This window comes from Oncorhynchus mykiss, chromosome 2 (genome assembly GCF_013265735.2).
Source record: "Oncorhynchus mykiss isolate Arlee chromosome 2, USDA_OmykA_1.1, whole genome shotgun sequence".
NCBI classification, from domain to species: domain Eukaryota; kingdom Metazoa; phylum Chordata; class Actinopteri; order Salmoniformes; family Salmonidae; genus Oncorhynchus; species Oncorhynchus mykiss.
This window is the reverse complement of record NC_048566.1, coordinates 101393735-101410639: the sequence shown is the minus strand read 5'-3', so window position 1 is coordinate 101410639 and position 16905 is coordinate 101393735. Positions and strand designations below refer to the sequence as shown.

Sequence of the window (16905 nt, the reverse complement as noted above, 5' to 3'; positions counted from 1 at the left end):
ACATTCATCAGTAATAAGGTCCTCAACCATCTTTCTGAATTGGCCCAGCGGCACCAGAACAAACACATTCATCAGTAATAAGGTCCTCAACCATCTTTCTGAATTGGCCCAGCGGCACCAGAACAAACACATTCATCAGTAATAAGGTCCTCAACCATCTTTCTGAATTGGCCCAGCGGCACCAGAACAAACACATTCATCAGTAATAAGGTCCTCAACCATCTTTCTGAATTGGCCTAGCGGCACCAGAACAAACACATTCATCAGTAATAAGGTCCTCAGCCATCTTTCTGAATTGGCCCAGCGGCACCAGAACATACACATTCATCAGTAATAAGGTCCTCAACCATCTTTCTGAATTGGCCCAGCGGCACCAGAACAAACACATTCATCAGTAATAAGGTCCTCAACCATCTTTCTGAATTGGCCCAGCGGCACCAGAACAAACACATTCATCAGTAATAAGGTCCTCAACCATCTTTCTGAATTGGCCCAGCGGCACCAGAACAAACACATTCATCAGTAATAAGGTCCTCAGCCATCTTTCTGAATTGGCCCAGCGGCACCAGAACAAACACATTCATCAGTAATAAGGTCCTCAACCATCTTTCTGAATTGGCCCAGCGGCACCAGAACAAACACATTCATCCGTAATAAGGTCCTCAACCATCTTTCTGAATTGGCCCAGCGGCACCAGAACAAACACATTCATCAGTAATAAGGTCCTCAGCCATCTTTCTGAATTGGCCCAGCGGCACCAGAACAAACACATTCATCAGTAATAAGGTCCTCAACCATCTTTCTGAATATGCCCAGCGGCACCAGAACAAACACATTCATCAGTAATAAGGTCCTCAACCATCTTTCTGAATTGGCCTAGCGGCACCAGAACAAACACATTCATCAGTAATAAGGTCCTCAACCATCTTTCTGAATTGGCCCAGCGGCACCAGAACAAACACATTCATCAGTAATAAGGTCCTCAACCATCTTTCTGAATTGGCCTAGCGGCACCAAGGCATCACGCTTAAGAAGATTGTTTCCACAAATAAGGTGCAAAAAAAAAAAACGAAAAACTGATTTACTTAACTCAGTAGAGCCCAAAGGAATTTCCAGAGTTACGTTAGCTATCCTTGAGACAGGGTGCGGTAACTCTTATGTCTGATGTTTAGTAATGTTAGGTACAGTGGGATTTTTTTTTGTAAAATGGCTTTTTATAAATTAAAACATAGCAATGTATCAACCTACATGACATCGGTGAGGTCCAAGCAACTTTCTGGATGAGAATGCAGTGATGAGTACTAAAATTGTCGCACGTAATAAATCCCTATGGAGAAAATGAATGGCGTTTTTTGGATAAACGTTGAAGGAATTTGGTAAACACAGGTGTAGGAGATATACGTTTTGTTCTATGATATAATCTCAATCAGCTAACGTCACGTTTAGTTAATTTTAAAGAAATTATGTAATAAATTTAAAAAATACATATAAAGCACGTAAAGGCTTCATAATTCATAAAGAGCATGTCAATTGACTGCTATTACATCGTAGAACAAACAGCTCCTATTACACAGTGTCCAAAGCAGCTCCTATTACCCCTGTGTTAACCTCAGACTTTATTTCCGAGGTTTAACGCTAAATAGCACTATCCGGAAGAAGAAATAAAAACCCTCTCCTACGATTGGATGGTTTGAATCATGAAAAGAATCAGTGATTCCGCCCCCTAGACACTTCCTCTTTAAATGTGATTGGTCAGTGGGAGGAGCTGATTTGGACACGTCATTTGCAAACCCGTCTCTGATTTGCTAGGACAGTTTGGAACATTTTAAACGGTTTTCAGCGGGTGTTGAAGTCAAGTAGGACTAACGTTACTTTGTTGTGGTTGTGCAGAGAAATACATGGCGTATTTTACCATTTAATATATATATATATATTTTGTTGATAAAGATTGTTGAAGTCATCTGCTATTGAAGCGAAACGGATTTTTATTTTTTTCTCGAAAACTGGAGGAATTTTATGGTATGGGAATTTTATTTGATTTGGCTATCGTTAGCTAGCTTCATTAGCCATCTTTCCACGTTGACTTTTAAAATCTCAACAACAACAACTCGATAGATTGCTAGGACAACACTGACTATCTTTGTTTCTTCAACATGATCTGATTTTACTTTGCATATTATTACAGGACATATATGTTGCTAGCTGCTAACAAAAGTTGTCCGGGAGACTGGTTACGTTAATAAGTAGTTAGCTACTGTAGCAAGCCTCAGTGCAGCGTTACTTGAGTTTGCGGAAATGCGCGGGTTTAGCTCGAAAATTCAAAAATGGTAGCTCGTTACAGTTCGCTAACTAGTAAGCCATTTTGTTACTGCAAGCAAGGTGTCAATGAACATTTGGTTAAATGTAACGTTTTTGTGGGTAATGTTTGAGTTATTGTATTGGATTGTCTGGAATGGTTGTCGTGTCACTTCGCACCCCCCTGCATGTGTCTTTGTGTCAGATGTCTCGACTTGTACAATATTTTGTTCTGAATTTTTTTGGCCTTCCTTGTTAAAATGTAACTGCTTACCAATTTAGTTAGAGCGTTAGAGTTTTGTGGGAGGTTTCACCATCCCGTCAAACGTTTGAAAACAATTGATTCTTTCCTCCTTTATTTTCACCAGGTCGCAACCATGACCTCTGTACTGTCGTCGACGCATACCCTGATGCAGATGTTTAATGGGAAGATTCAGGAGTTCGCCAACGAAATAGAAAATGTTCACATGGTGTGGCTCGAGGAGATCCAGCAGGAAGCCAACCGCATGTTTTCAAGGTAGGAGGACTGAAGTGTACAGGGAAAAAACGGACTCCTAGTCATTTGTGTCGTAATTATTTTTTCAAACGGTGCCCTTAAAGCATTATACAAACACGGTACATATAGTTGATTGGATTAAAATACATAGTATGTGTTTATATGGAAAAAATACACTGTAAAAAACTAGCGGCCGACCAAACCTTTTTAGTTTTATTGGCATGATTTTGCTCATAATGAAACTGCATGTGGAAAAACCCAGCAGCGTTGCAGTTCTTGATCACAAACCGGTGCGCCTGGCACCTACTAACATACCCCATGACAATATTTTGTCTTGCTCCATTCACCCTCTGAATGGCACACACACAATTTAATGTCTCAATTGTCTCGAGGCTTAAAATCCTTCTTTAACCTGTCCCCTCCTTCTTCATCTACACTGATTGAAGTGGATTTAACAAGTAACATCACTAAGGGATCCTAGCTTTCACCTGGTCAGTCTGTCATGGAAAGAGCAGGTGTTCTTAATGTTTTCTATATTCACAACAACAAAACAATTATTCTCCAGAGCCATTCACATTTTTTCTTCTTTCCTGTCTCAGTGACTTCAGTGCGGAGCCAGAATTGATGCCAAAGACTCCGTCACAGAAGAAGAGCAACCGTAGGAAGCGTCTATCCGTGGGTCAGAATGAGAACCACACCAAGAGACGGTAGGTTATTCTGTTACAGTAGGTTCCTATGTCTCAGACAGAGCAGCCTTTTCATTGAGTTTCATCATGTGACACTGTACATTTAGTACAGGAATCAGAATCACCTTCATTCACCAAGAGCTTGTGCCAGGAATTTCACAATAAACAGAGTTAACGCCCTGACTAGACCGATCCCACGTGTGCTCTTCATCGTGCACTTTATAATTTTACCGCACCAGACACGTTTAATGACACGCAGGTTTAAATACCAAAACCAACGGTGAACCCACAATATTAATTTGAGGACAGGTTGAAACACGTATTTAGTTTTGTCCTGTAAGATGAACAGTAAGTTGCTATTTTAACTGACATGCATCTGGTTCTTTGAAAGAATGTTGATCCGAAGTCATACACTATTGTGTTTCTCTAATCCTGACGATGAATCCACAACTAAAAAGGGGAATGTAACTCACAAATAAAATGGGAGACAACTCAAAACAAACTCTTTTTAATTAATCTGTCCTCGTTCATCTTTTAAGCACCTTCGTGGGTTTGTATCTTTGAATACCAATGATGTCTGCTATAATGCCTGGTCTGACGTCTGCTATAATGCTCCCTGGCGTCTGCTATAATGCTCCCCTGGCGTCTGCTATAATGCCCCCTGGCGTCTGCTATAATGCCCCCTGGCGTCTGCTATAATGCCCCCTGGCGTCTGCTATAATGCTCCCTGGCGCCTGCTATAATGCTCCCTGGCGTCTGCTATAATGCTCCCTGGCGTCTGCTATAATGCTCCCTGGCGTCTGCTATAATGCCCCCCTGGCGTCTGCTATAATGCCCCCCTGGCGTCTGCTATAATGCCCCCCTGGCGTCTGCTATAATGCTCCCTGGCGTCTGCTATAATGCCCCCCTGGCGTCTGCTATAATGCCCCCCTGGCGTCTGCTATAATGCCCCCCTGGCGTCTGCTATAATGCTCCCTGGCGTCTGCTATAATGCCCCCTGGCGTCTGCTATAATGCCCCCTGACGTCTGCTATAATGCTCCCTGGCGTCTGCTATAATGCCCCCTGGCGTCTGCTATAATGCCCCCTGGCGTCTGCTATAATGCCCCCCTGGCGTCTGCTATAATGCCCCCCTGGCGTCTGCTATAATGCCCCCCTGGCGTCTGCTATAATGCCCCCCTGGCGTCTGCTATAATGCCCCCCTGGCGTCTGCTATAATGCCCCCCTGGCGTCTGCTATAATGCCCCCCTGGCGTCTGCTATAATGCCCCCCTGGCGTCTGCTATAATGCCCCCCTGGCGTCTGCTATAATGCCCCCCTGGCGTCTGCTATAATGCCTCCGGTCTGCTATAATGCTCCCTCCCGCCTGTCGTCTGCTATAATGCCCCCCTGGCGTCTGCTATAATGCCCCCTGGCGTCTGCTATAATGCCCCCCCCCCGTCTGCTATAATGCCCCCCGGTCTGCTATAATGCTCCCTCCCGTCTGTCGTCTGCTATAATGCCACCCCCCTGCTATAATGCCTCCCTGACGTCTGCTATAATGCTCCCTGGCGTCTGCTATAATGCTCCCTGGCGTCTGCTATAATGCCTGGTCTGACGTCTGCTATAATGCCTGGTCTGACGTCTGCTATAATGCCTGGTCTGACGTCTGCTATAATGCCCCCTGGCGTCTGCTATAATGCTCCCTGGCGTCTGCTATAATGCCCCCTGGCGTCTGCTATAATGCCCCCTGGCGTCTGCTATAATGCCCCCTGGCGTCTGCTATAATGCCCCCTGGCGTCTGCTATAATGCCCCCTGGCGTCTGCTATAATGCCCCCTGGCGTCTGCTATAATGCCCCTGGCGTCTGCTATAATGCCCCCTGGCGTCTGCTATAATGCCCCCTGGCGTCTGCTATAATGCCCCCTGGCATCTGCTATAATGCCCCCTGGCGTCTGCTATAATGCCCCCTGGCGTCTGCTATAATGCCCCCTGGCGTCTGCTATAATGCCCCCTGGCGTCTGCTATAATGCCCCCTGGCGTCTGCTATAATGCCCCCTGGCGTCTGCTATAATGCTCCCTGGCGTCTGCTATAATGCCTGGTCTGACGTCTGCTGTAATGCCTGGTCTGACGTCTGCTATAATGCCCCCTGGCGTCTGCTATAATGCCCCCTGGCGTCTGCTATAATGCCCCCTGGCGTCTGCTATAATGCCCCCTGGCGTCTGCTATAATGCCCCCTGGCGTCAGCTATAATGCCCCCTGGCGTCTGCTATAATGCCCCCTGGCGTCTGCTATAATGCCCCCTGGCGTCTGCTATAATGCCTGGTCTGACGTCTGCTATAATGCCCCCTGGCGTCTGCTATAATGCCCCCTGGCGTCTGCTATAATGCCCCCTGGCGTCTGCTATAATGCTCCCTGGCGCCTGCTATAATGCCCCCTGGCGTCTGCTATAATGCCCCCTGGCGTCTGCTATAATGCCCCCTGGCGTCTGCTATAATGCCCCCTGGCGTCTGCTATAATGCCCCCTGGCGTCTGCTATAATGCCCCCTGGCGTCTGCTATAATGCCCCCTGGCGTCTGCTATAATGCCCCCTGGCGTCTGCTATAATGCCCCCTGGCGTCTGCTATAATGCCCCCTGACGTCTGCTATAATGCCCCCCCCCCCCGTCTGCTATAATGCCTCCCCCCCCCGTCTGCTATAATGCCCCCCCCCCCCCCCGTCTGCTATAATGCCCCCCCCCCCCCCCCGTCTGCTATAATGCCTCCCCCCCGTCTGCTATAATGCCTCCCCCCCGTCTGCTATAATGCTCCCCCCGCCTGCCTCCCTGCCGTCTGCTATAATGCCTGGTCTGACGTCTGCTATAATGCCTGGTCTGACGCTGCTATAATGCCTCTCTCCCGTCTGCTATAATGCCTCCCTCCCCCCCGTCTGCTATAATGCCTGGTCTGACGTCTGCTATAATGCCTGGTCTGACGTCTGCTATATAATGCCCCCCCCCCCCTGCTATAATGCCTCTCTCCCGTCTGCTATAATGTCTGGTCTGACGTCTGCTATAATGCCTCTCTCCCGTCTGCTATAATGCCTGGTCTGACGTCTGCTATAATGCCTCCCTGACGCCTGCTATAATGCCTGGTCTGACGTCTGCTATAATGCTCCCTCCCGTCTGACGTCTGCTATAATGCCGTCTTTGTCATCCCTGCAGCTTCTCAAAGGGCAAACGCAGCAACCTGCGTCGCTCCTCTGTGTCCACCTCCCTGAACCTGATAGCAGAGGATGACGGAGGATCTCCGGTCACGCTGGAAGAGATAGTCAAGCCACCTCGTTCCCGCAGAGCCAAACAGACGACCCAGCCTGAGGCGGCGCCACCCGTATGCAGCACCCGCAAAGGAGCTGCTCCGACCACCAACTCTCAGCCGGAGGAGATGGAGTATGAGGCTCCTAGCAAACACATCCAGGAGGAGAGGATGCAGCCAGAGGAAGCTGAGAGTAAGAGGGAGTCGTTCAGCTCTGTCGCCTCCCAGCCCCACTGTCTAACACCCCCTCAGACTCAGAGTCACATAGCTGAAGCCATAGTCAAGATCTCGGCCTCAGAGCGGCGTTCTGCAGATCTCCAGATGAACCGCAACCCAGAGCGCTCTCCAAGCCGCACCGCCACTAAGATAGCCATCGCTGCCGGCGCCACGCCCCCGGGTCCCAGGCGGAGCTCCGTGAGACACTCCCTGACCGTGCGGCGCTCCCTGGCAGGGCTGAGACACAGCATGACCCAGGAGTCTGTCCGCAGAGCCTCCAGGAGATCCTTCCTGAAGAAGAAGGCTCGTATGGGTAGCTCCACCTGCAGCAGCAACGTCAGCGGGCATGGTGAGGGACGAGATATGACCTGCCATTTATACCTTGACTGGAGTTTGTGATGTGAGCAGTGGAGGCTGCTGAGGGGAGGACGGCTCGTACTAATTCCTGGAATGGAGTCAATGGAGTGGGGGCAACCACGTCCTTTGATGTTGGACACCGTTCCATTGACTCTATTCCAGCCATTTATCATGAGCCGGTCCTCCACTGGATGTGAGCGATATGGTTTGGTGTGCAGCCAGCGTTTGTTTTCATACCAGTCAGGTTACTAATTTACTGCTTCAGAGCTCAGTCTGAGTTGAGCGTGCCTTTTTAATGTATTTATCTCTCCATATTACACCGTGACAATGTAATGATATATACTGTGCTAATGAATGATAGCATTGTGTTGTCTGTCTGTCCGCTGTAGAAGATGTGTGGATGGAAACTGATGGACATGAGGTTCAGGTGCAGACTGACGGGTGAGTGATCATATTTATTAGCCCTATTGTGTGTTTTTATATCAGCCATTGTCTTGTCTTTAAACACGTCTGTTGTGAAGGATGTAGGCTTAGGCACTATACCTGGATATTTAGCCATTAGATGTTTTTTATATATATATATATATATATATATATACATATACATATACATATACATATACATATACATATACATATACACATACACATACACATACACATACACATACACATACACATACACACACACACACATACACATACACATACACATACACATACACACACACACACAGTGCCTTGCGAAAGTATTCGGCCCCCTTGAACTTTGCGACCTTTTGCCACATTTCAGGCTTCAAACATAAAGATATAAAACTGTATTTTTTGTGAAGAATCAACAACAAGTGGGACACAATCATGAAGTGGAACGACATTTATTGTATATTTCATAAACTTTTTTAACAAATCAAAAACTGAAAAATTGGGCGTGCAAAATTATTCAGCCCCTTTACTTTCAGTGCAGCAAACTCTCTCCAGAAGTTCAGTGAGGATCTCTGAAGGATCCAATGTTGACCTAAATGACTAATGATGATAAATACAATCCACCTGTTTGTAATCAAGTCTCCGTATAAATGCACCTGCACTGTGATAGTCTCAGAGGTCCGTTAAAAGCGCAGAGAGCATCATGAAGAACAAGGAACACACCAGGCAGGTCCGAGATACTGTTGTGAAGAAGTTTAAAGCCGGATTTGGATACAAAAAGATTTCCCAAGCTTTAAACATCCCAAGGAGCACTGTGCAAGCGATAATATTGAAATGGAAGGAGTATCAGACCACTGCAAATCTACCAAGACCTGGCCGTCCCTCTAAACTTTCAGCTCATACAAGGAGAAGACTGATCAGAGATGCAGCCAAGAGGCCCATGATCACTCTGGATGAACTGCAGAGATCTACAGCTGAGGTGGGAGACTCTGTCCATAGGACAACAATCAGTCGTATATTGCACAAATCTGGCCTTTATGGAAGAGTGGCAAGAAGAAAGCCATTTCTTAAAGATATCCATAAAAAGTGTTGTTTAAAGTTTGCCACAAGCCACCTGGGAGACACACCAAACATGTGGAAGAAGGTGCTCTGGTCAGATGAAACCAAAATTGAACTTTTTGGCAACAATGCAAAACGTTATGTTTGGCGTAAAAGCAAGACAGCTCATCACCCTGAACACACCATCCCCACTGTCAAACATGGTGGTGGCAGCATCATGGTTTGGGCCTGCTTTTCTTCAGCAGGGACAGGGAAGATGGTTAAAATTGATGGGAAGATGGATGAGGCCAAATACAGGACCATTCTGGAAGAAAACCTGATGGAGTCTGCAAAAGACCTGAGACTGGGACGGAGATTTGTCTTCCAACAAGACAATGATCCAAAACATAAAGCAAAATCTACAATGGAATGGTTCAAAAATAAACATATCCAGGTGTTAGAATGGCCAAGTCAAAGTCCAGACCTGAATCCAATCGAGAATCTGTGGAAAGAACTGAGAACAGAAACTGCTGTTCACAAATGCTCTCCATCTAACCTCACTGAGCTCGAGCTGTTTTGCGAGTAGGAATGGGAAAAAATGTCAGTCTCTCGATGTGCAAAACTGATAGAGACATACCCCAAGCGACTTACAGCTGTAATCGCAGCAAAAGGTGGTGCTACAAAGTATTAACTTAAGGGGGCTGAATAATTTTGCACGGCCAAATTTTCAGTTTTTGATTTGTTAAAGAAGTTTGAAATATCCAATAAATGTCGTTCCACTTCATGATTGTGTCCCACTTGTTGTTGATTCTTCACAAAAAAAATACAGTTTTATATCTTTATGTTTGAAGCCTGAAATGTGGCAAAAGGTCGCAAAGTTCAAGGGAGCCGAATACTTTCGCAAGGCACTGTGTGTGTGTGAATATTGATCGCTACTTTCTAAGGAAATACCTGCAGTCAACTTGTGCAATATGTTAAGATAAAGTAGATGGCCTTCTTCATTTCACCTGTTACCGTAGTTCCCAGTGTTTCTGTTTACAAGCGCACACCTGCTTGTGAAACGTTTTTGTTACGGTGTGCCGACTAATGAATACACCCGGGGTTATTATGCATCTGATACGCTGTTGTGTATGACAGGGTGTTGTCAGAGGAGCCTGCGAAGACTAAGACCGACAGCCCAGCTCCTGAGACTTCTCCTGAGGTGGGAAACATCCACATTCTACCTGGATGATACGTTTATCTAAAATATACATTCATATCAGGGTTGGGGGTCAATTCAGATGTTCCTCATTTACTTCCTGAAATGGAATTGAACCCCCAACCCTGATTTAGTCGTTGATGTCTAGCTCTACTGTTTCTGTCTGTTCCTTATGTAACTATATTGAGGATCATAGTGAAATTATTCCCCAAACTAATTTTTAATTTTGCGCAGGATAACGCGGTGCAGAACCACCCGGGGGTTCTCAGTGTTACGGAGGTTCGGCGTTTCACTCGCTCCATGGCCCAGACCACTCCCACCGTGCCGCCACCAGCCTCGATCATCAGCAAAGCCAAGACCGCCACACCAGACTCTGGATCAGGTGCAGGCCGTCATTTCCTCACACACACACACATACACACTCCTAAGCAAAGACTGGCACACGTACCGAAGCTGCACCACGTATATGCAGAAATACCCCCCCCCAATCTTCTGAATCATGCTTGTAACGTCAATAGGTTATAGCTATGCTTTAGAGAGGGAGCCAACGTATGTATGTGTGTGTGTGTGTGTGTGTGCGCGCGTAATGGCAAAGATGTTGGCTGTATTGGTGGTTAACGGGTTTGTGTTCTCCTAGATGACAGTGGTAAGAAGCCACCGTCAAGTCTGGGTCCTCGTCTCAGTGCCAAGCGCAGAGCAGCTGCCGATGAATTCCAGAGCCCAAGGAAGAAGCCATCGCCCCCTGTTAAGAGCCAGAGTGTAAGATATTTTATTTATCTGTTATTTTACCAGGTAAGTTGACTGAGAACACGTTCTCATTTACAGCAACGACCTGGGGAATAGTTACAGGGGAGAGGAAGGGGGGGATGAATGAGACAATTGTAAACTGGGGATTATTAGGTGATTGTGATGGTTTGAGGGCCAGATTGGGAATTTAGCCAGGACACCTGGGTTAACACCCCTACTCTTACGATAAGTAAGATATATTAAGTGGTATCACTGTATCAAGTTCACTTTTGAAATCACATTTTTATAGGTTTACGTTCTGAAGCAAGTGTTATTTTTCCCCAAAATATTGTAAACTTTTATTTGCCATGAATAGACCCCTAATGTTGTCTGCTGTAGGTGAGGCCCAACATGAGGTCGTTCCTCCACACGGTCCAGAAGAACCAGATGCTGATGATGACCCCCAGTTCTCTGGGTCGCAACACGGTCATGAAGTCCTTCATTAAACACACCACGCCGGGCAGAGCCGACCTCAAGGTTCGTTTACAGATCACACTACTCAGCGACGTGATATTTCCTGAATAATTCCTGCCTTCGTGACATTATCTCCCCCCCCCCCCCCCCCTCTATGTTGTCATGATCACATCATAACCATTTTGTGATCATTTTGAGCCAAACGTTTAGGAAGTAAAAAAACAAATCACAATGTTACCAGACAACATGTGTAGCCTTGTTAATTGGATCTCTCTTTCCCTGTCCCCCCTACAGTCAGGCTGTGGTGTAGTGGTATGTATCATAGTATTATGGTGTGGTATGTGGTGGGGGGGGGGGGGGGTGTTTGTGTGCTCTAACTGGTACATGCCACTTGTCGTCGTTCCCTCCAACACCACCTGAGTTAACGTTGGGTTCTAAAGGGGCACAAAGGCTGGGGCTCTTGTGATTTTAGATTTCATCCGATTTTTATGTCTAACGTGTTTTCGGGGCACCTACACACGTCAAGCGCGTTACCGGCTCTTTGCAAGAACATAAGTTTGCCCCTCACTTAACTAAATTTAAATTATAATTTTTTTTCGCCTTAAATCTGTGTAGACGTCCTTGAGATGCATTTTCTTTCACCCGTGGTGCCTTTAGTCCATATTAATCTTATTCCCTTTAATGGGCTCTTTCCATTTAAAATAATACTACCACGGATTTCACTCAGTCCCAAATGAGATGCCACTAGAATGTTTAAAAAAATATATATATTTTTTTTATTTTTTTTTATGCCATGTATCTATATCAGATTCCCAAGTGTAATTTTCTTCTAGGAAAGAGAACGCCTGAAACTGGAAGCACTAAAGAAGAAGCAAGAGCAAGAAGACGAGAGGAAGAAGAAGATGGAGGAAGAGAAGAGGAGAAAACAGGAAGAGATGAAGAAGAAGAGGGATGAACGGCTGCGGAGGGTAGTCGAGGCCCGGGTGAAGGAAGAACAGAAAGAGGAGGAGAAGAAGAAGAAGATTGAGCAGAAAATGCTCCAGATTGACGAGAAACACGACAAGGTGAGATGTTGACGAGAGATGCGACAGGGTGAGATGTTGACGAGAAACGAGACGGGTGAGATGTTGACGAGAAACGAGACGGGGTGAGATGTTGACGAGAAACGAGACGGGGTGAGATGTTGACGAGAAACGAGACGGGGTGAGATGTTGACGAGAAACGAGACGGGGTGAGATGTTGACGAGAAACGAGACGGGGTGAGATGTTGACGAGAAACGAGACGGGGTGAGATGTTGACGAGAAACGAGACGGGGTGAGATGTTGACGAGAAACGAGACGGGGTGAGATGTTGACGAGAAACGAGACGGGGTGAGATGTTGACGAGAAACGAGACGGGGTGAGATGTTGACGAGAAACGAGACGGGGTGAGATGTTGACGAGAAACGAGACGGGGTGAGATGTTGACGAGAAACGAGACGGGGTGAGATGTTGACGAGAAACGAGACGGGGTGAGATGTTGACGAGAAACGAGACGGGGTGAGATGTTGACGAGAAACGAGACGGGGTGACGAGATGTTGACGAGAAACGAGACTGGGTGAGATGTTGACGAGAAACGAGACGGGGTGACGAGATGTTGACGAGACAGGGTGAGGTGTCGACGGGAGACAGGGTGAGGTGTCGACGGGAGACAGGGTGAGGTGTCGACGGGAGACAGGGTGAGGTGTCGACGGGAGACAGGGTGAGGTGTCGACGGGAGACGCGACTTTACTGAATGACGGACGGTTGACATCTGATGCAGAGGTGAAGCTACAGTAATGGGGGTCCTGTTCATTTGGGCACAAACCGCCTTGAAATGGAGTGTTAAGAGGAGATACTATCTGAACTTGTCCAATCGGAAACTTGTTTTCGTAAAACTATCTTCCCCCTGTTCCCGCAGCTGCGAGTGGAGCGCATGGCAGAGGAGAAAGCCAAGAAGAAGGTGGCCACCAAACGCCAGGAGGAGCTGGAACTGAGGAGGAAGATGGAGGAGGACGTCAGGAGGAAGAAGATTCAACAGTCTGTAAGACACTCCTGTTTCCTACTTTCTATTTATTAGTAGTAGTAGTATGATTTATTTTTTAGTGGGCAGATATTGGGGGGGTAGACAGAATGCCGCCCATAGGGGGGGTAGACGGAATGCCGCCCATAGGGGGGTAGACGGAATGACGCCCATAGGGGGGGTAGACGGAATGACGCCCATAGGGGGGGTAGACGGAATGACGCCCATAGGGGGGGTAGACGGAATGACGCCCATAGGGGGGGTAGACGGAATGACGCCCATAGGGGGGGTAGACGGAATGACGCCCATAGGGGGGGTAGACGGAATGCCGCCCATAGGGGGTTAGACGGAATGCCGCCCATAGGGGGGGTAGAATCCGTACCCACTCTTGACCCATTAATGTCCAAACTGCAGCATTGCCCGCTAGACCAGCCCCAAGGACAGCCATTTTTTTTCAAATTCGAATGCCTCTTGAAGGTGCTGCATGTGGGTTGTTAAATGTTTGACCCTTGACCCAGGAGGAGGAGGAGAAGCGTCAGCAGGAGCTGCAGGCGAAGAGGAGAGCCGAAGAAGAGCAGGAGAGGGCTCGTAAGATGACTGAGGCCCGACGAGCACTGGAACTGAAGAAAGAACTAGAGAGAGAACTGGAGAGAGAGAGACAAGCATCTGCTGAGAGGTGGTTTTCCTGTCAACTTTTGATGAATGGAAGTGTTTATTTTCTTATGGAATTACGACAACTGTAAAATGGCCGACAACTGCTGACGTAAAATGGGCTTTAATAATTAATTAGTTTGATCTTCTATTAAACTGGCATTGTTATTGTTGATGTTCAAAGCTTTGGACTGTGAATTGTTTGGTTTAATGTGGAGACCGGAGAAGGCTGTTGCTGAATATTGTGTCTGTTTCAGGGAGCGGGTAGAGAGAGAGAAGGCCATCGCTCTTCAGAGAGACGTGGAGAAAGCTGCCCGGGAGAAGGAGAGGAGAGAGTTGGAGAAGAGGAAGAGAGTAAGTCTTCAACCATACCTGTCTTGTCTTGTTTGGATTAACCATTAATTTTACATGTCTGTTCTTGTCTTAAACATTGTGTAGACTTGGTTTGAAGGTACTTTCAGGTTTGTACATAACATTTAAAAGGTGTTAATATTGGGGACTTCGTACATGTACACTTTCGGTTAGAAGACAGAAGTACTAATGAAATGTTTTTATTTTGTCAATAGGAGGAGCAACAGAGGCAGGCTGAGGAGGAGAGACAGCGAGAAGCTGAGAGACTCGCTGAGAGACAGCGAGAAGCTGAGAGACTCGCTGAGAGACAGCGAGAAGCTGAGAGACTCGCTGAGAGACAGCGAGAAGCTGAGAGACTCGCTGAGCGACAGCGAGAAGCTGAGGGGCTCGCTGAGCGACAGCGAGAAGCCGCTAAGAGCCACCTGACTGCTGAAGTTCAGGTGAGAAAACTTCTCTACTTTGACAGGTAAAAAGTAGGGCAGGGAGCATCAACTAGATCAACCCCCGGGTCCATTTTGTTTTCTTGGGGGAGGTGGTCGTGGGGCTGGAAGACGATTACAAATCATGTGTTTAGTCCAGTTCGAAGCCAAGAAGCCCCAACGGATATTTGACTAAAACAGAATCATTTAAAACCTTGCTTACATATGTGTATACGATCACATCTCTCTATTACGCGTGGGGAGACCTGGGAACTGATTTCCTGGTGTCTTGTCCAACAATGACAGTTTGTTGGCCCGCCAGTAGGGGGAGATGTGGGATTGGCCCCAACATGTGACTATTGACTGTAGGAGGAGGAGCTTGTGGTAACATGGCCGTCCATTGTTTTGAATGTAAACATTAGTTTTTTTCCTATTTATCCCATATGGGGCTGGAAGGAGTGGATGCCTATGGGGTTGTCCGTAATGATTTTCCTAATCTTTTCAAAGTGTTGTGTATCTCATTGGAGGATATTGATCCTGCGGTAGATTTACAGACCGATGTTCGTGTGCACTTCTCCTGTTCCCGCCTATAGGTGTTGAAGACGCCTGTGGGGAAGGGAGGAGTCCTCAACGTCACTGTGGATATCGAGGTATGGATCACACTCTCGTTAGAGCCATAGTCGGTAGAGCATGACTCTTGCAACGCCAGGGGTTGTTGGGTTCGATTCCCCGGGGCCACCCATATGTAAAATGTACGCAAACTAGTCGCTTTGGATAAAAGCATCTGATAAATGGAAGTAGGAGACTCTCAATATGATATACTCTAATGTTGCTGGACCTACTTTATCAGTCCAACCTTGGCTGGGTGTAGAAATCACACCAACTTGTCTATTTGAATTCTCAGAGAAGAAATCCCTGTCTTCTTGCCCTTGCAGCAGTCTCCCCAGTCGTATGAGATCACTCCTAAAGGGGGGAACAAGCCCGTTGTTCTCAACGCCAACCCTGAGGACTATGGGATGGATCAGAACAGTGATGACTCTACTGATGACGAATCGGCACCAAGGAAACCCATCCCCACATGGGCCGAGGGTACGTTTGACTGACTTTAGGCCTCGTAGCAACACACATAACGCCTCCACACAAGGCCTTTCACTGTGCTCTTCTTTTTTACCTTTTATTTAACTAGGCAAGTCAGTTAACCCACTAAATAACAATGTGTTCTTAACTGCCTGTACCTTTTCAGCTCAGGGATTTGAACTTGCAACCTTTCGGTTACTAGTCCAACACTCTAACCACTAGGCCACCTTGCCGCACCAAACTATCTTAAAGGGATAGTTTGAGATTTTGGTAATTAACCTGGGGGGGGGGGGGGGGGGGGGGGTTCTACATACCCAGAGTTAGATGAACTCATGGATACCATTTGTTTGTCGCTGTGCAGTTTGAAGGAAAGTCAAGAGTTTATGGTGCCATTGCTAACTAGCCATTAGCACAACGACTGGAAGCATGATGGCAAAGTGCTAGCTTTTATAACTACAAGACCTTAGTCACGATGCTAAAGTGTGAACCCCTTCTTCCCTCCCCTCTAGGCAACCAGCTGAAGCAGTCTATGATGAAGCAATATTTCCACCCAGCGGACGTGGACTCTCACTACGGGGCGATTGAACCCCCAAAGCTGGATCGCATCTTCTGCAAGAGCAAACCTCGCTACTTTAAACGTACCAGCTCTGCTGTCTGGCACTCGCCGCCTCGAATGGGAGCTCTACCCCTTTAAGCACGGGGATAAAATGGTTTTATTTTTCATTTTGGTAATGTTTGTTGTTTCATGTATTATACGAAGATTCCCTAGCTGGCGGACACTTGAAGGGAAGTGTAGAACCTTTTTTTTCCTTCTTTTTTTAAAAATTCTTTAAAAAAAATAAATCTTGTATAAATTTTTACATTTCTTCTGAATAAAATGGATATAACATCTCCACAACTTTTGAAGATGGTCATTTAAAAATAAAAAATAATTGTTCGCATGAAGGGAAATCCATGAACTATTTGACAGGCAAGGATCACAACTTGAAGGTTAACCAATTATTATTTTTATAAGGGACTGGGGGGGGGGGGGGGTAAAATGAGTTACTCGTCTGTGCAGAAATACTAACCACACAACGTTATTCTATATAGTGTAATAATCTCATTTACAAATAAAATACATTTTCTGCACATTGAAAAAGGAATCGGGCATATCTCATACATACAAGTAGCTCACAGATGTGAAT

At 46.6% G+C, this 16905-nt stretch overlaps 1 protein-coding gene across 6 annotated transcripts; it reads left to right on the top strand.

The window, feature by feature from the left end:
• The first annotated feature begins 1802 nt into the window (after positions 1-1802).
• Positions 1803-16616, top strand: incenp (inner centromere protein). Of its 6 annotated transcripts, none has more exons than XM_036961042.1 (18): positions 1803-2019; positions 2664-2812; positions 3391-3498; positions 6656-7311; positions 7709-7760; positions 9918-9981; positions 10213-10360; positions 10616-10737; positions 11104-11241; positions 11473-11490; positions 12012-12242; positions 13119-13241; positions 13739-13896; positions 14129-14225; positions 14438-14662; positions 15235-15291; positions 15577-15730; positions 16228-16616. In XM_036961042.1, the coding sequence occupies exons 1-18, from the start codon at positions 2017-2019 to the stop codon at positions 16410-16412; spliced, it is 2688 nt and encodes an 895-aa protein (XP_036816937.1). In that variant the 5' UTR covers positions 1803-2016; the 3' UTR covers positions 16413-16616. The 6 variants fall into 6 exon arrangements, with proteins under 6 accessions (XP_036816937.1, XP_036816939.1, XP_036816936.1 ...); XM_036961044.1 differs by lacking the exon at positions 1803-2019 and adding an exon at positions 2330-2352; XM_036961041.1 differs by lacking the exon at positions 1803-2019 and having other exon boundaries at positions 7712-7760; positions 10228-10360.
• The last annotated feature ends 289 nt before the right edge of the window (positions 16617-16905 follow it).